General features: G+C 45.1%; 1 protein-coding gene across 5 annotated transcripts in view; it reads right to left on the reverse strand.

Annotated features, from left to right (window-relative positions):
• STIM1 (stromal interaction molecule 1) overlaps positions 1 to 19,960 on the reverse strand; it is a 177,650-nt gene that overhangs the window by 23,848 nt on the left and 133,842 nt on the right. For all 5 annotated transcript variants that reach the window (XM_081798729.1, XM_081798730.1, XM_081798732.1 and 2 more), the window contains exons 4-5: positions 10,531 to 10,642; positions 7,203 to 7,318 (exon numbers count right to left, since the gene is read on the reverse strand). In XM_081798729.1, the coding sequence (XP_081654855.1) occupies positions 7,203 to 7,318; positions 10,531 to 10,642 (228 nt within the window). The remainder of the gene's footprint in view (positions 1 to 7,202; positions 7,319 to 10,530; positions 10,643 to 19,960) is intronic.

Here is a 19,960-nt window from a genome sequence, read left to right on the forward strand (position 1 = left end):
AGAAAAAGAGGGGAAATGAAGAATCTAGTCCGTGCCTTACTAATGATATACTTCTCTCCATCCTAATTTCATTCCCATTCTTCACTTCCTACCACCTGCTCAGCCTACTACAAGTCTACAGCGATGTTTCCATTCCTTCTCCTCTGACTAGGATTCCCTAACCATCCCACTCTTTGGACAGGTAAACACGGGTTATCTACTGCCATCTCAGGGACTCCCTTGTGTGTTTTTCAACTTTCATGCTGCTTGCCTTCTGATAGTCTGTGAGTTCCTCAGGGCCAAGGCACAAGACTTATTTCTCTCTATGGCCCCGTACTTAGCACAGAGCCTGACCAGAGCAGGTACTCAGCAAAGGTGGAAAGGAAAGAAAAAGGGAAGAAGGCAGGCAGGTTTTAGCAGGAAAGGGGGTACAATACAAAGTCCGTGTGAAAGGACAAGGAGAGTACAGCTAGCTGGCCTGAGAGCCCCTCCACAAGGTCCGCTCTCAGAACCCACCCCACACCCAGCGAGCACGGCCAGGGCAGACGGACCTCGGAGCTTTCCTGAGAGCAGCTGCGGCTGGCTAGGTGAACAGAGCTAAGCCAGGGAATCTGGCTAGGACCTGGGGAGCCAGAGGGTGGCAGAATTCCCAGCCTGAGTGCTGCAAATAGACTTTAGCAAAATGAGGTCACCTGTTAATACAATCAGGCCTGAGGAAGGGAGGACGGTATAACAATGAGATGCTACCATGTTAACAGAGGCAGGAGTAATGGTGAGAATTTTCAGGGTACAGTTAGCATTGAGAAAGCAAACCTCCAATGATTATCACTTTCTGGAAGAATCCCCTCTCCCAATCTATTCCCGCCACCTTCTCCACTGCCCACAGTACCCCCGCCCCTGACTGCCATGGCCATATGCGCTAGGAATTTCTTTGGTCATCTGCACAGACGTCTGTGCTGAGGTGTGTGGTTAACCTGGAGGAGCTATTCCTCCCGCTTTCTGGTTACAGCCCAAACAGTGCTTTCGCTGGCTCACCAGTCCACACAAGACACTCCACGGTACTCTCCCCACCACCAAACTGGGCCAGACTCTTCTCCCATGTCCCCTGTCTTATAGTTCTGAAGAGGCCCAGCCTCCTTCTGGAAATCTTCTAGCATACATTTCCCGACACCTGCTCATTGCTGGGCCATATGCTGAGTTATGACGACAGATGAACAAAGCTGTTTCTACCCTCAAGGAGTTCCCCGTTTAAAGGGTAACAGGAAAACAGATTGTTATTAAAAAAAAAAAAAAAAAGGCAGGTACAAAGGGTTATAGGATCGCAGAGGAAAGTAAGAGGGAAGGGTTGAACATGCCTGGGAAAAGGCTGGAAAGGCATCCTAGAGAAGGCTTGAAAAATGAGTTGAAAAACAAAAGAAAAAGAGGGTAAGGGAAGGATAGAGCTGACAGAGAAGAAAACAAGCTTTGCTGGAGAGGAGGTACTCCCACTTCCAGGGGACTTCTCCCATTATCTGAGCTGCTGAGGAAGGAAGACAAGGTGTAGGCTTGCCCTTCTTCTCCACAGCCTCCCCACCACCCCAGCAACTACTCTGCAGGCCCCTCTCCACACCCTTCTCAATACCCCTGCTAAAAGCTCAAAGGCTACACTGGCCCAGGATTAACCACAGTAGGCACACACTAAAAACAGCTGCTACCATTTATTTAGGGGAAATTAGGACATAGGGAACTTTACAAATGTACCCTAGGTCACAAAGCCACTGAATGCTAGAGCCAGTCTGCTTGATTTCAAATGGAATTCTTTATACTCTATCTTGCTTGCTCTACCAGAAGTGGAGAACGGGACAACACAGTACCAAAAACACTGAAATATAAGCCACAGACCGGGTCTGAGCCATGGCTCTGTCATTTAAGAGCTGAATGACCTCTAAAAATTCCCCTCATCACCTGAGTCTCCATTTCTCTGAGCAATTCCCTGCAGAGGAGGAAGAGCCCCCCGAGAAAGCTGCACTGCCAGAGTGAGGCATCCGCCGAGGCCCCACGGCAAGCTGCCTGGGGACCCCGGGTGTCGGAGTACACCTAACCTCAGACCGTGGCACTGCTAAGGGCCCGGACAGATCGTGCAAGCCTAGGCCAGCTCCGCCAGCGGAGGAGACTGAAAGGGCGACGTGCTGCGCTGTGGCCACGGTGGGAGGACAGAGATGCCTTCTACTGCCAGAAAATGGGCCCTGAGGCACTCTGTGCTGGGCCAGTCTGATCCGTCTTCCCCCTTCCCAAGCTCGGAGGCTGCTGGGGACAGAGGGGCCCTGATCACTCCGCAGACCTTCCCGGCTACTGCACAACAAACCTCTGATTTGAGATTGCTCAAGCTTCGACTGACGGCAGGAATTTCATTAAGGCTGGGCAAGGTAGCCAGGGCTGGCAGCTAGCTGTACCTGGCCCCGGTTCTCTGGGGTGCTTATCTACTACCTGCCTCCTGGTGAGCCCGAAGAACCACAGCCTTAAGAACTCACCCTCAGCGCACAACCACCGGCCATCATGCTAAGTCCTGCGTGGGGTTGGGCAGGGAACAGCACTGAAGTAGGGATTTTAGCCCATGCTCAGATGGGAAAACAGAGCTGGAGGGACACAGATCAAGGGATTCTTTGCAGGTACCCACCACGCACGGCTCCATCCTTGCAGAAGTCTCCTGGCAAAGAGCTTCCTAGTATTTTCCTCAGATTCCATCCGGCAATTTTCAAAAATTTTCTTTAACAAGCCATCAGTAAGAAAGTATTAAAACAGTATTTGCCATCAGGACAGCTGCTGGATTCCAAAAACCTTAGCTCCCAGGAGAACACCCAGTTCTATCAGAGTCCTTGAAGGAGGGAGCCAGTAAGAGCCTTAATGACCAAGCCCATCTTACAAACAAGGAAACCAAAAACTAGGTAGGAGAACTGAATTGCCAAAGGTCACTTGATAAGGCAAGGGCCAAGGACCGATTCCTAAAAGTACAGGATACAGACAGCAGCAGAAGGAACAGACTTCCTGTCTTTTATCCTTTTACCAGGACACTTATCAATCAAAGGGTTTCCTCTCAAAAATCATGGAATGTTCATCTGAAAGGAATCAAAGATCCTTTAGCTCAATTGTTTCATAATACAAATCAGAAAACACGTCCTGAGAAAACCGACCTATACAAGGTCATACAGTGAGTGGAAATTTGCAAAAGAGACCAAGGTACTTTACTTTCCTAAATTTTATAAGGAGTTCTCTAAATGGAAGTCTAAGAGTTACAAAAAATCAAGCTCTATATGTTTTATTATCATTGAGATATAATTCATATAACCAAAAATTCACTCTTAAAATGTGCAATTCATGTAGGACGACCATAGGTTTGCAGACAAATAAACCTTGTTCTGAATCCAAAAAAAATTAAAAATATTAAAAATAAAATAAAATGTGCAATTCAGGGGCGCCTGGGTGGCTCAGATGGTTAAGCATCCGATGCTTGGTTTTGGCTCAGGTCATGATCTCAGGGTCCTGGGATTAAGCCCCACCTCAGACTCTACACTCAGCATGGAGTCTGCTTGAGATTCTCTCTCTCCCTCTGCCTCTCCCCACACTTGTGCGTTCTCTGTCTCTAAAATAAATAAATCTTTTAAAAAAAAAAATTAAAATAGCGGCACTTGGGTGGCTCAATTGGTTAAGCGTCTGCCTTCTGCTCAGGTCATGGTCCCAGGGTCCTGGGATCGGGCCACATTGGGCTCCCTGCTCAGCAGGAAGTCTGCTTCTCCCTCTCCCTCTGCCCCTCCCCCTGCTCATGCTCTCTCCCTCTCTCCAAATAAATAAATAAATCTTAAAAAATTAAAAATGAAAATTCAAAAAGTACAATTCAATGGTTTTATCATATTTACAAGGTTGTGCAACCAATAGCACAATTAATTTTAGAACATTATCATTACTCCAAAAGAAACCCTATACACACTAGCAGTCCCTCCCCATTTCTCACTTCCTCCAGCCTCTGCCAGCCACCCATCTGTCTTCTGTCTCTGTGGATGTATCTATTCTGGATATTTCATATAAATGGAATCATACAATAGGTAACCTTTTACGTCTATCTTCTTTCACTTAGCATGCTTTCCAGGTTCACCCACGTTGTGGCACGTATTAGAACTTCATTCCTTTTTGTGGCTGGCTAACAGTCCATTGTATTTATATACTACCACTTACTTAGCCATTTGTCCACCGATGGACATTTGGGTTGTTTGCAGCTTCTGACCACTGTGAACAGTGCTGCTCTGAATATGGGTACATGGACTTGTTTGAGTGCTTGTTTTCAATTCCTTGGGTACATTCCCGGGCTATATGGTAACTCTATGTTTAACTTTCTGAGTTGTTCTATGAACAACCACACTGTTTTCTACAGTAGCTGAATCATTTTACATTATCATTAGAAATGTACGAAGAGTCTAATTTTTCCATACCCTTGCCAATAATAGCTATTTTCCACCTTTTCTTTGTTTTTGTTTTTAAGGTACCTATCCTAGTGGGTGTGAAGTGTCTTCTCAGCTCTCATACCTCTGTTCTGTCTATCTCAGAAACACTGTTTTCTGCTGCCGTCTGACTCCCGTAGGTTAGGTCACATGTAAGCTGTAGGCTATATGAAGGTAGCCTAGGAGAAAATACCCCTCCCATCCTGGTATCAGTCTAACCTGCTACACTAGCCCCTCTTGCTGGCTCTGACCCCTGCACCCATTACCCTGCACCTAGGACTCTGGTTCCCTTGCTCTCCAGCCCCAGCTGATCTTTCCAGGTAGAATCCTTGCCTACTTTAACCTGAAGTTTCTAATGCACGCTTTCAGATATGGTAAATCCTATCTCGATACAGAACAGTAACAGTCTGATAATATGTCTCAGAAGACTAAAGAAGGCTTTCAGGCTGCTAAAGGCCTCCCCTTCCTGGCGGGGAACAGAGGAGAGCTTCTGCAAAAGTAGCCTAGCTTTTACTGCTAGGTTTGATTCTTCTAGTGTTAAGTGTTCTTGCTGGTGTATACAAAGAGAAGGGTGTAAGCTGTTCATGGGAACAGTCTAATAAAGCTCCTTTCCATCTTTCAAGACTCAGCTCAAGAATGATCTTCTCCATAAAGCTTCTAGGACTCAAACTGAAAACCTGTCCCTATTTTGTGCTCCCAGCTGAACTCTGAAAGACTTCCATGATAGTTATAACACTGTATTTGTTGATCATTTACTCTATTGTTGATATGCCTATCCCCATTTAGATGAAACTTTTTTTTTTTAAGATTTTTTTATTTGTCAGAGAGAGAGAGCACGAGAGAGAGAGCACAAGCACAAGGGCAGAAGGAGAGGGAGAAGCAGACTCCCCACCGAGCAAGGAGCCCGATGAGGGACTCGATCCCAGGACCCTGGGATCATGACCTGAGCTGAAGGCAGATGCTTAACCGATGAGCCACCCAGGCGTCCCTAAGTGGAACTTCTTGAGAGCAGGACCCTGTCATTTATACTGGTACACAGTAGTTGCTCAATAAATGTTAGTGAATGAAAGGCCTTTGCTCAGTAGTGGGCCTCACGTAAACGCTAGAGCCATTCATTGTGTCATTTATTCAAAACTTACACAATGAATGGTAAGCAAAAATGTGTCCTAAGACCAGAAAGAAAGAAAGAAAAACAAGCAAGAAAAGAGAAGAGGAACAGGAAGAGGACGAGAAAAAGAACATCAGTCTTCACCCATATTGCTTTGTTTCACATTTTCAAAAGGCACAGACCTTCTGGAAAAGGCAAAACTAGGAAAGTAAAAAAAAAAAGACCAGTGGTTGTCAGGGGTTGAGGGGGAGGGAGGGATACATAGGTGGGGCACAGAGGATCTTTAGGGCAGTGAAACTAGCCTATACGATACAATAATGACGATAGATACATGTCATTATACATTTGTCCAAACCCATAGACTGTGCAACACCAAGAGTCAACTCCAATGTAAACTGTAGACTCTGAGGGATGGTGATGTGTCAGTATAGGTTCATCAATTGTTACAAATGTACCACTCAGGGCGGGGGGGCGGGGGGGGTGGGGGGGGCTAACCATGGGGGAGCTATGCATGTATGGGGGCAGGGGCATATGGGAAATCTGTGTACCTTCACTCAATTTTGATGCAAACCTAAAACTACTCTTAAAAATAAAGTTTATTAAAAATTTTAAAAACAAAAAAAGTACAGACCCACCCACCTCTATTGAGACCAGCTTGGGCACTTGTCAAACCAAACGCACGGATGAGAAAATGTTCTACAGTCTCCGACCCTGCCTGCTAGCTGGCTTCTCCGGTCTGCTTCCTGGTTCTATATCATTCTGCTGCTGGCCTCCTCAACCAATGCCAATAGCTCCCAAAGGGCAGGAAGTGGGCCCTAGGAGCCTACTTGGTGAAGGCTAATTTTCTAAGAAATCTTACCACTTTTGTTCCTCCAGAGTTCACTTGGAATAAGGAAAAGGACGGCAGGGTTGGCCAGTCCCACCTTGCAGATCTTCAGGAACTGAACTACCTAATTCTCTCAAGTAACCCCTGGCTGAAGAGACTACGCCTTCCTTAGGCCTGAGTGTCTCTATGATTCCATGGAAGCCCACCTAGTCCTCTGTGGCTGGTCCAAGGACACAAGGTATTCAGCAATCAGTTCATATGCTCGGCAGGTCCACAGTGAAAGCAAGGAACAGCTAAATGGCATTCAGACCCTTTGGGTTACTTATTATCCCTGAGCATACCTTTCATATTTCAGCTTTTGTATTCTTGCTCCAGTTGTTTCTTCCACCTAGAATGTTCTCTCCTGCCACCTGCATGGAATAAAGCCCTACCCATCCTTACAGGCAGAGGTCACATGCCACCTCTTCTATAGGATGCCTTCTCTATCCCTCCGGGACCTCAGAAGCATTGTGTACCTCTCTGGAACATTCATTTTATCCCTTTAGGGCAGAATATGATTCATCCAGATCTTCCTCTGGGGTCCAGCACAGCACTGGCATGAAGTAGGTATTTTCTTAATGTATCTAATGGATGGACCTTGCCATCTGGCTGGATTAAAACATAAGACTATTTGAGAATTCATATTTTCATTTCTTAGTGGAAAGAGTGGAAGTATAGCCTTGCAGGTATGCCTAGGAGACCCAGGACCTCAGCCTAGCCACCCCAACAGCCTTGGGTTCCGTGGCACATCAGCAGCCCTTCTCTCCCCAGGACTCACAGAGAGGAGGCCCAAACAGCACTGTGTCCAGGGCCTTCAGCTGCAGCTTCTGCCGATGGCTCCGGTCTGTCATCTTCAGCACAGTCCCTGTCATGGTGGTGTTGGTCACAGCAAGCCTGTTGAAGCAAAGAGGAGGGGCTCAGTTTCCTTCCAGTAAAACCAGGAAGGAGACTGGTAGGATTACCCACCTCCTCCAGGAACACTTCCATGACTTCTAGCTCCTGGTGATAGCTCCCCTCTGCGTTCTAGAACACAGAGTCTAGACCAGTGGTTTTCAACAGGGAGTAAGGAGGGACATATAACGTGTACCAAGAATATGTTCACCCTTCTGCCCATGTCCACCATCTGAGGATTATCCATCTGTGACCATTCCCACCCCCAACTGTAAATTTTCTGTTTTGTTTCTCCTGCCAGGGATTATCCATTATACACGTGTCCCCACACTCCCACCATTTGTAAATGCATTCTCCTGCCCAATCCAGGTCAAAACATCGTGCCACATGACCCAGCGATTCTGAGGGCCTCTAATCCTAACCCTCTGCCTTAAGTATAAACCTGCTGATGACAAACATTGCATTAGTGTTGTTATCTTGTATTTGAGTCACTGCAATTTACTCCCAGATTATTGTAATTTTTTATGACCTTCAACATACTCTTCATGATAACTCTAATAAGAGAGGGTCTGTAAACCAGAAAATGACCCAGGAAAACCTGGACTTTGTTTCTCTTCTGCTAGAACACTGTGGGTACAGGAGGAGACGGGTATAAGATATGAAAGGTTATCAATGCACTGGTCTGGGCCCCACACGTGAGCATTTACCACTATCCCCTACTCCATGAAGGCAGTGCTCTTTTCTGATGCATAGCTTTGTCTCCCCAGGTAGAAAAGAGGCCTCTGCCATCGTGGTGTGTGATTTACACTCCTGCCTGGGTACAGGAGCAGCAACATCCTTCTCTAGCCCTGGGAAGCAATCAAGGCCGCCTATACGAGAGGCAATGAGACAAGGGGTCAGGAGATCAAGCTTCTGGTCCCTGCTGAGTCAGCAACTCACTTGTCTGAGCATAAGCTGCTTGGTCTCTCCTCTGGGGCCCCATTTTTCCTTCTGTGTAAACTTATGTAAAATCACATGCTTCCTACAAGCCTGAGAGTTCTCGGGGTTCCTCTTTGGAGAGAACACTTCTACCAGGTGTACTGGCCTTCATCTAACTCATCAAAATAAGTGTCATCTTTTCCACAGTCTATTTGTCAAAGAAATCTAAGAACTGGAATATTATTTATTTCTGAGCAATGACAGAAACGAGAAAGGAGCTGACATTTACTAAGCAACTACTGTGTATCTTGTTCTGTTCTCACACTTTACATACCTCATTTAGTCCTCTGACTTTAAGAACACAGTTCTATCATTAGCTCCACTTCACAGATAAGAAAAGTGAGACTTAGAGTTGAGTAACTTGCCCAAAGTCACCCAGCAAGTAAATGGCAAAGGCAGGAAATGAACTCAAATCTTCTAGATTCTTCCCATTATACCATGTTGCCTAGTGGCGGGCTGAGAACCATTGCCACTCCATCCCACACGCCATGCACCGAGGCTCCATGCTTCCTGCTGTCACTAAGGTGCCACAGCTTGGCTTCCTCTACCCCTCTGCCTGGCCTGGCTGGGTCTGGTCTTAGATCTAATCCTAGCTACAAGAAGGCTAAGTGAGCCCATGACCTGAGAACTGACTTCTTATCCTATGTTTGAGTTTTAACCCAAGCCATAGCTATTCCTCAAGATGGAATGAGCCAGGAATCCACAAGGCAATGCTGCTATTTCCATGGGTAATGAGAAAGAAACCTAAATCCTGGAGCTTCATGGTCAGTCATCTATTTAAGGGGGTCTAATGCATTTCTTTGTCCTCAGAGCCCAGGAGAGAACCCTGCCCGGGGTAGACGATGGGTAAAGTTTTGTTAAAGAGAACTCCACTGAATATTTCCAGGAAGCCTATCTATAACTATACGGGGCAAGAGAAAGATGCAGTGAAAAAAGCAGGGCACTTAGAAGCAGGCAGACCTGGGTTCAAATCCCAGCTCCGCCACTTACCAGTCTGGATAAATCATAAAATATTTGACATTCAGTTTGCTCACCCAAAAGCTGGGGTAGTAATTCCTTCCTCTCAGAACTGTGAGAATCAACTGAAATAACAGGTAGGAAAGTATTCTATAAGGGGATGTACCAAAATTAAGATTATTACTCTCTCCAAAGTAGGGAGAAGCTGTGAAGAGAGGGCTGCAGGCAGTGGAGTGAGGAGCAGCCAGCTCCACTAGGCCTGGAGAGCAGGGCCCGGTAGCTCTGGGGCTGGAGGCTGCCATGGGTGGGCATTCCAACCACTTCACCTTCCCCTTTCCCCTTTGTTGACGCTCATAACCAGATGCACCTACGTAATAAGATGACAGATTGTACATAATCAGCACTTACCAGATAGTGAGCCCTTTGAGGGCAAGGGCGGGCTGTTGTCATCTTTATCCCCAGCACCCAGCACAAGTGCTTGGCACAGAGCAGGTACCCAGTAAATATGTGTCGAATGAATAAGTAAATGGATTAATGACTGAATGACACATGGCACTAGTTTGACATCCCACAAGAAGCCCATGCAGAGCTCCATCCCTTCCCTTCCCCCGCAGGCCCTGGCGCAGTGTGCCTGTGAAGGAGGCAGAGTTAGGGTACCACAGCCCTTGCAAGAGCCGCTCCAGAAAGGAGGCTGGGGCCGAGGGGAGTCAGGCCCGCCTCACACCACTTCTTTAGAGCAGATACACGGTATGTGGATAATTCAGGGGAGGCTAACAGAGCCCCGAGGCTCCTGGGCAATAAAAGAGGCAGCTGCTGGAGGGACAGCAAAAGAGGAAAGAAACACCACAGGCTTTGAAGTCCACCCAGATCTAGGTTCCAATCAGTTTTGCCTCTAACTAGCTACGTGACCTTGGAAAAGTTACTTAGCCATGTTCACCATCTATGTGCAATAATACCTACCTTACAGGATTGATGTGAGAATTAAATGAGATACTGTATACAAAGTGTGGAAGAGGAGTGCCTGCCATGTACTAGGCATCCAATAAATGACAGCTATTAGTACTATTCCCAGGCACGACAGAAATACTACATAAGATAACAGATGCGAAGCGACTGTCATGCTTTACAGTAAGGGCACAACGGATGCGAGAAGAGGAGAGGTCTGCAGATTCTGCCCTGAAAAGGGTGGAACCTTGTGTAACTGGCCAGAGCAGCCTGAAAGTAGCCAACCCCAGCCCATCCCCCACACCCCCGGGGGAGAGAGCCAGTCTCCTCCTGACCTCGGCATGGCATGGCCACTGAGCTGCAGCTTCCGGAAGGTCTCCTCATATTGCGGCAGCTCCACGTACGTGATCAGCCACTGCACCACCTCATCCACGGTCCAGTTGTACACTGTGGGAAGAGACGAGCAGAGCCTTGACTCCAGAATGCAAGCACTACTGAAACTTATCATCACAGTCACATCGGCCTTCTCACTGACTGCATGCTTATGTGTTTACCATCTCCCCCTCCCACAAAATCTTAACTATGAAAGGAGTACATACTGTACTTTTTGTTTGACCCATAGGGGATGGACTTGCTCTTCCACTATACCAGCATTTGGGATGAAATCATCCTGAACTAGAATAATGAGAGTAATACTAATAAATGCCATCTTTTCCGTGGCACCTACTATATGACAGGTACTGTTCTAGGAGCCTCGTATATATTAACTCATTAATCTTCACAACCACCATGTGAAAGATAGGTCCCATTTTATCCCTGTTTTACAGATTTGAAGAAACTGAGGTACAGAAACATTATATATAACTTTCCCAAAGCTGCCCAGCTAGGAACAGGTAAAGCAAATGTCTGGACTCAAGCAATGTGCCTCCATACCCTTGCGCTAAGCCATCATGTACTCTTGTGCTCTCGCTCTCTCTCTGTCTACTTGATAGATTGATGGCTGGCTGGCTGGACGACATACAAGGATATGTGTATCAGGTGACACCCTACTAATACTGGCATGCTGAACTTAAAAAACGTGGGAGCAACTGAGTTTCAGCAAAAAGATACCATTTTTATTGGATTTGAAGTTTGCTTTTAAGGATGAATCTGGTTTTGTTTATATTTGTATACAAATTTTATATAGCAACTTAAACCTCATTTTATGTTTGTACACATTTAAATAATAATTATAATAAAAACAATTTAAGTCAGCATTGTAGGTCCAAAATAAATTATTTCCCTTAAAAGGAATTTGCACATCCTCAAGTTTGAAGACTACTGCTGTGAGCAGGAAGAAGCCAAAAAAGTTCTGAAGCGGAGTGAAATGGTGAGATTTCTCACCCTCTTCTCTTAAGGTCCATGTCTTTCCCCAAAACTGCCTTTCATCAGAATGCTGTCCAATTTCCCTCTAAAAGTCAGACAACACTGAAGACATGGACTATGTCTTATCCACTGTTGCCCACCCCACTATCTCTAAAACAGAGATTCCCTGGGGCGCCTGGGTGGCTCAGTCGGTTAAACATCCGACCCTTGATTTCAGCTCGGGTCCTAATCTCAGGGTGGTGAGATCGAGCCCTGGGTCAGGCTCTGCACTCAGCGGGGAGTCTGCCTGAATATTCTCTCTCTTCCTCTTTCCTCTTCCCCTCTCCCTCGCACTCTCTTTCTCTCTCTCTAAAACAAATAAATAAATCTTTAAAAAAGTAAAATAAAATAAAATAGAGCTTCTTATACAGTAGCATCAATAAGAATTTACTCAAAGAATAACGACCCCCACATGAGGAGTTCCAGAGACGTTCTGATTGTGGGCCCCCAAACAGAAACAACAATCTCCTTAAACAAATACACAGTGCAACACCTCAGATGCTGGGCTATTTCTGTCACTCTCACGGAAGCTGGAGAAGCTGGAAGGCTGGACCTGTCCCTCTCCTACACCCCCTACAGTGGAGCCCAGCCCGTGGTGCAGAGCAGACACTCAAGCATCCTGCAGGAAACAAGGTTGAAGGCAAAAATGCTCCAATCTCTTAATGTCCTCAAGAAGCTTCTAGACCTCAGGAGGGAAGTTCTGAGCCCGAGAGACTCTGGAGGTACCTGAAACTATCTGCAGAGGCACAGGAGGTGAGAGGGGGAAGGGGCCTGGGGAGGAAGTGAGGCAGGTCTAGTGCCCTCAGACTGCATCCCAGAAGACAAGATCCCAGAGGCTAGGCAAAGGGCGCTTAGTCATTGCTTGGTTAAATTTCAAATTCCCAGACTAAAAACCATTGAAAAGAAGAGAGAAATTAATGTCCAAGAGCTACGTTCAAATCCTGGGGTTTGGGAAAGGAGGGATGACAGAGCAGGGTTAAAAAAGTAGGATGTATTAGCCTTTTATTCCTGAGAAGGAATGTATCCGCCTCTGTACACATCTGTCGACATGACAAATGTGCGCGTTCACTACGGTCTGGAATGCCGGGTAGTGAAGGTGTAGCCGAGTGACACACAGATCTGAGGCAGACGGACAAGTACCAGCCTGTGAAGTGCAGAGAACAACACGCTCCCGCCACCGCTGCCAAGGGCGCTCGGCCGCGTCTCGCACAAAGGGGCCTTTCTGCTTGGCATGGGAAGTGGGAAGAAGGCCACTTTTTTGTTGCTAGAAAGGCCTGAGGCTAGCTGAGCTACAAGGGCCCCTTGTCTACTGGGGGGATGCCTTGATATAAGTGGGAGCATGGACGCCTGGCGTGCGGGAACTCCTCCCGAGCTGCACCTTCAGCTGTGGTGGAGACAGGCAGAGGCATTCCAACCAGAGTTTCTCAGTCTGCACCACTGACATTTTGGGTAGGACAGTTCTCTGTTGTGGGGGCCATCCTCTGCAGTGGAGGGTGGGTAACAGTAGTCCCTGGCATCTAGCCACTAAATGTAGCATGCTGCCACTCGTGACCGTCAAAAATGTCTCCAGGTACTGCCAAATGTTCCCTGGGGGACAGGATGCCCCCACCCCTGGCTGAGAACCACTGCTCTAAACACTACATTGAGTGAGACAGAGGGTCTGTATAAGGGGGGGGCCACCGCACTCCAGTGAGGATGGACTCTCAACACAGTCAGCCCCTACATGGCTAAGCTATTGGGAAAAGGATAATGGCTTCAGCGTGTCAGGATAAATCTCAAGGTAGTTGTTCCGTGTGTGTGCATGCGATCATTTTGTTACCTAAGCAGACACCCTATCTAAGTAGGCTTGGCAGCATGGTGTGGCCATCCAGAGTCACTGCAGTCTGAGCGAAGTAAGCCAGGATGGCCTGCATCCTTGTCAGAGAGCAACCCTGTGTCCCACTCACTCAGTAGTCAGGGCGAGATATCAGGGCCTCCTGCCCCTAAGGTTCAAGTACCTAAAAGCTAAAAGTCTTGTTCTGCTTTCTCATTCCAAAAGAGAAGATGGAAAGAATCTCCAGGCCAAAGTGAGGAAGACGGTAAGAGCAAGTACAGAGAGCTGTTGCCGTCAGTAGAAAGCCACGGAATTTGGCAAGGAGGGCTTAGTACAGATACGGTCTCCAAATGACTCACGTGTCCAAATCCCAGGAGGACATGCAAACAAGAGACAGTCTTCTAAAGTCATCAGCCTCTCATCACCCCGAGCCTGTCCATAAGGCCCCTGGAGAGATCAAAAACTACATCTCTGGGCAAAATACTACGTGGAGTCAGAGAAGGCCAACCCCTGGAGTTTTCCATACCAAAGAGTCCTTCCTAAGAGAAATCTATAAGGTGGCTAACTTTGTAGACTCCAACCCTTTTCATGACATACTCCAACTGTATTTTGACCATACACTGCCAATATATGACTGTTTATAAATCAGATTCACATGCTGACATTAGGTATATTGTAAAACATACACAAAAAGTGAAGAATGAGATAAATGCAATAAAAGTACAAGCTATAGTCTTGTCTTGTAGCACCCCAGCTGATTGTGTTGTGCAGTTGGATACCACTGGGCAAACAGTCAAACTCATCCAACACACAGATTCAGTTCAGTCAACCTGAACTTCACAGCTCCGCCCTGGATGCTGTCTCTGCTGTAGCTCTTACCTCGGCAGACCTCATACAGAATCGGTATCTTGCACTATTTTCTTATGCATCCTTGGACATTGCTCTCAGATTTCTAGGTCTTTGCTATTTCCAGAAAAGCTCTTTTCCCTCTTTGCGGCCTGCTAACCACCAACTAATCCTTAAAACCCACCTCTAACTCTACACTTGTGGAAACGCTTTGGAGCCCCTTTCAAAATCCTCTCTTCTAAAACCTTCAAAATAAAATAAGTACTAGCTCTCCCTTATGTTATATTGGGAGCTGTATGTTATATTGTTATTACTTAATCATGTATCTCTCTTCTCCATTGTGCTTGAAACAATGTGGTGGTAGGGAACATGTCTTTTCTATTTCCACATTCCCCGGTGTCTAACACAGAGCTAGATCATTTGAACTACTCTGTAAAGTTTACTGGACAAAAGAATCAATATAAATGAATGAATGGACAAATGAAGGCACTCTGTAGGTCCTGGATCACAGGTAGCACATCCTATCAGGATTTCCATTATGCTTTCCCACCAACAGCATCACTTTCCCCCACAGACTTCTCATGGAAGTAAAGCACTTACCTTATGCATATCAGCAGAGAACTCCAGAAATAGATATGGAGGCCAGGATAGATCTTGACTATCTGAGAAGCTAACTGAACATCAATTTCTGGATTTTTTTTTTTTTAAAGAATAGGAAGGGGCCTTTTCCATTTGAGAAAGATTTTTATATAAAATGAGTAAACTCAGGGTGCCTGGGTGGCTCACTTGGTTAAGCTCAGGTCATGATCCCAGGGTCCTGGGATCCAGCCCCGTGTTACAGGGCTCCCTGCTCAGCAGAGAGTCTGCTTCTTCTTTTTTTTTTTTAAGATTGTATTTATTTATTTGACAGAGAGAGACACAGCGAGAGAGGGAACACAAGTAGGGGGAGTGGGAGAGGGAGAAGCAGGCTTCCCGCGGAGCAGAAAGCCCCATGTGGGGCTCGATCCCAGGACCCTGGGATCATGACCTGAGCCGAAGGCAGACGATTAATGACTGAGCCACCCAGGCGCCCCAGAGAGTCTGCTTCTCCCTCTGCCCGTCCACCCCTGCTTGTGTGCTCTCTCACTCTGCTCTCTCTCTCCCAAATAAATAAATTCTAAAAAACAAATGAGTAAACTCTCCCACTTTATTCTGAAATAACCACACAAAAAAAATGAAGTAATTGAGGACTGCCAAATACCTGGCCATTTTAGAATGCTAGATTTATATATATATATATATATGAAAGAGGGAAGAAACGTGAGCAAAGAGAGAACTATAAAATGTGAGGCCTGTTCAGAGAACACTAACTCCAGTTTGTCTGGAGTTGAAGGGTAACATATAGAGACAAGAAGAGTGAGGCATTACTGAGGCCAAATGATGAAAGTCCTTGAAGGCAGGTAGTCTCAAACTCCAAAATCATTTATTCACTGAAAAAAACAAAAACAGACATCAAGCATTGACTACTTGCCAGGCACTGCTTCAGGAGCTAGGGATACAACAGTACACACAACAGAGCCCCGGATCCCTGGTGGAGAGAGACAAACTAAAACACCATAAACAAATAATTCTATGTCGGGTGGTGATAAGTACAATGAAGAAAAACAAAGCAGGGTAAGAGAATAAAGAGTAGCGCGTTCTCAGATTGGATTGGGGAAGGCCTCTCTGATGAGGTGACACTGGAACAGACAGTGAAATGAAGGTGTGAGCCATGTGAATACTTGGGGGAAAGGCATTCCAGAAAGATGCAACAGTAAGTATTACTCCCTAGCACTTGAGCTATAGCAATACCTCTGGGAATATGCCAGAACAGATCCTTGGCCTTGGTCAATCCTTTCTCTTGCCAGAGAAAAAATAAGCAGTAAGAAATGGGCTCCTGAATCAGGATATCTTTCCCCTAATGGACTGGTGGTGCCTCCGGATGAAGCCCTCATTTAGTTTTGTGGTTTCAAACCCACATCCCAAAAGAACTACGTCTGGCAGGACTGTTGACAGTCCTTTCTCTGCCTCTCCTTCACACAGCTGTTAGTCAGTTGATTGCTCAGTCAGCTTTTGCTCAGCCCTTTGGTCAGCCAGTCAGCACAGTGATTAAGAATGTGGGCTTTTGTTTGAATTCGGGATCTACCGCTTACTAGATGTAGGACCACAGACAAGTTACTTAACCTTTCTGGGTCTCATTTCTGTCACCTATAAAATGGTGAGAATCAGAGTTCTCACATCACAAGAGCAAAGTGAAGATATGGGAAGCTCCTAGCATAAATAAATGCCAAGGAAATATTGATTATTATTACCATCACCATTCATTTATTCATTCACCAAGCTCTCCCTGGCTTCCTACTCTGGTAGGTTCTGGGCAAGTTACTACATACAGAGACCAATATGCATAACTTCCGGGGCACCTGGGTGGCTCAGTCCTTAAGTGTCTGCCTTCAGCTCAGGTCATGATCCCAAAGTCCTGGGATCGAGCCCCGCATCGGGCTCCCTGCTCAGTGGGAGGCCTGCTTCTCCCTCTCCCACTCCCCCTGCTTGTGTTCCCTCTCTTACTGTCTCTCTGTCAAATAAATAAATAAAATCTTAAAAAAAAAAAAACATGCATAACTTCCATCACAAGGGCTCTCTTCTAGAGAAGGAGACATATAAGAAAACACATGAGGGTGCCTGGGTGGCTCAGTCGGTTAAGCGGCTGCCTTTGGCTCAGGTCATGATCCCAGGGTCCTGGGATGGAGTCCCACATCGGGCTCCTTGCTCAGCAGAGAACCTGCTTCTCCCTCTCCCTCTGCCTAACACTCCCCCTGCGTGTGGTCTCTCTCTCTCTCTCAAATACATACATACATAAAACCTTTAAAAAAATAAAAACATCTTATCTTTAAAAAGAAAGAAAAGAAAACACATGAGGATAAGATAGTACTTCATATGGGGTGATGTGGGGGGACCAAGAAAGGAATGGCTGACTGCTAGAGTGAGACAGAAAAGGCATCCCAAAGCCTAGCTTCTTATCTGGCTACTCTGGATAGAGAGCACTCCAACAGACCTACAGAATCTTACCAAAGTGGCCCTCTCCTAAAAGCGGTTTGTGGCCTAGGCCTATGGTTTGTCTTTCTGAGTGGTTTCCTTCTGGCTTTCACTAGCAGCTTGCCATCTGCACCTTGAGGGAGGCAGGGGTCTTAGTTTTCTGATGCGCTGTCAACCTCAAGCCCTGAATCATCATTACAAAAAGAATCCAGCCCTTGGGCCAAGGCCTCAGGTGACAGGCCCACAAGGCCACCCTGCACAAACCAGGTCTGCATGGCCACAGAATAGTAAAAGAACCTATTTTGGAATGTTGAATGAGCCAAACCACTTGTTTAAGATCACACAATGGTAGAGCCAAGGGCAAACTTCTGTCTTCCCCATCCCTACACTGGGCCAGGCCCTGTGCTAAGTGTTAAGATATAAAATCAAATAAGATAACGCCCTCAAGCAGTCTGGTGTGAAAACAGGCAAGGGAACAGATGGTTGCAATTAGTGTGCTAAATGCGATGAGGCGATAAGGGTAAGGAGCTGTGGGAACACAGTAGGCACCTAACATAGCCTACGGTTTCCAGGGAAGATTTCCTAAAGAAGGGTATACTTAAGTTGAGTCTTAATTGTCAAATAGGATTTAATCAGATCAACAAGAGGGAAAGACAAAGGGAACAGTATACATGAAAGCATCAAGGAATGAAAGGAAACGACATATCCTAGTAACTTCAGATAAATCAGTGTAGCTATAGAAGAGATGGGATGGAGAGTGGTAGAAAATAAGGGGCACCTGCACCTCAGTGTTCATAGCAGCAATGCCCACAATAGCCAAACTATGGAAAGAGCCCAGATGCCCATCGACAGATGAATGGATAATGAAGATGTGGGATATATATATATACAACTAAATATTACTAAGCCATCGAAAAGAATGAAATCTTGCCATTTGCAACAACATGGATGGAACTAGAAGGTATTATGCTAAGTGAAATAAGTCACTCAAAGAAAGACAAATACCATATGATTTCACTTGTATGTGGAATTTAAGAAACAAAACAGATGAACATAAGGGAAGGGAAGGAAAAATAAAGTAAGATAAAAACAGAGAGGCAAACCATAAGAGACTCAACTACAGGAAACAAACTGAGGGTTGCTGGAGGGGAGGTGGACGGGGGGATGGGATAACTGGGTGATGGGCATTAAGGAAGGCACTTGAAGTAATGAGCACTGGGTGTTACATGCAACTGATGAATCACTAAATTCTACCCCTGAAACTAATAATACACTATATTTTAACTAAATTAAATTTAAATTAAAATTTTCAAAAAAAAATAAGAAAAATAAGTAGATCACAGAAATTAGCATGTGCCTGATATGCTAATCTAGCACAATGCCTGGTATATAGAAGGTACTCAGTTAATTTTTTTCTTTTTTAATGCAGGCATGTTTGCACAAATTGTAGGAGAGAAACAGTACCTTTTGGGGCCAATACTACAAAGATGAATAGGCATGATGGAGAAACAGCATTAAAATATGAAGAAACTCTCAGGATATAAAAGATCACTAGATTTTTACTTACATATATATATTGAGCTTTTTTCCCCTGAGATAATTTAGTTGAGATTACAAATGGACATTTAATTTTAATGCATCTAGCATCTCATAGATAAACACTAAAAAAATCAATGGCATTTTCTATAATAATTTGTTTCATCAACAACTACTGAGCTTTCAAGTACCTTATTTTGTTGAGTACCAAATGAGACGGCAGTTGTAACCTAAGCTTACTGCTAATTCTACAGAAACTCAAGTGTTACCTAACCAATAGAAGAGCCAATATTTATCTCTTCAAAATAACATGATTATCATATATGATTACATGGGAATTTACTTGTACCATCTTTAGCAATACCTTTATTTATCCAGGTTCCAATTAAGAATATTTCTTCCACCTAAGAATTTGGTGTCCTAGCATGTTTGTTTCATTATTTAAAAAAAATTTTTTTTTTTTTTTTTAATGAGAAGCCACTGAAAAATGCAAGCAGAGACATGGTCAGATATTTACTTTTGAAAGATCTCTCTGGAACCAATCAAAGGACAAACTACAGTAGAAGTAGACTGAGCCAAGAAGAACAGTATGAAAGCATCCAAGCAAAAGATGATTAAGGGGAGGTTTCTGCTTCAGGCTAAGATGAAGTAACTAGAATGGAATTCATCCTCCCTCCTGAAACAACCAAAAAAAAAAAAAAAAAGGAAAAAAAAGACAAAATATATGAAACAATGGTTTTCAAGACATTGGACATCAGCCTACAATGGACAGTGATCTTTGAGAGATAGTAAACAAATGAGGCAGGTGATACAATTGCCCTAGCTTCTGGCTTTGAAAGAATTTCCAGGCCACAGTGCAGAGTGGAACTAAAGTTGAGAGGGAAGAAATGGAAGTACACTACTGTGGTTCTTACACTATATGTGATAAGGTATAATAATATCTCTTCAGAAACCTCATGTACTATTGGTGGGAATATAAACTGGTGCAGTCACTGTGGAATATGGTATGGAGGTTCCTTAAAAAATTAAAAATAAAATTACCATATGATTACTACTACTACCTAGTAGTAGTAATTCTACTACTAGGTATTTACCCAAAGAAAATGAAAACACTA

Source organism: Leptonychotes weddellii, chromosome 11 (assembly GCF_054177405.1).
Source record: "Leptonychotes weddellii isolate Sample4059 chromosome 11, ASM5417740v2, whole genome shotgun sequence".
Taxonomy (NCBI): domain Eukaryota; kingdom Metazoa; phylum Chordata; class Mammalia; order Carnivora; family Phocidae; genus Leptonychotes; species Leptonychotes weddellii.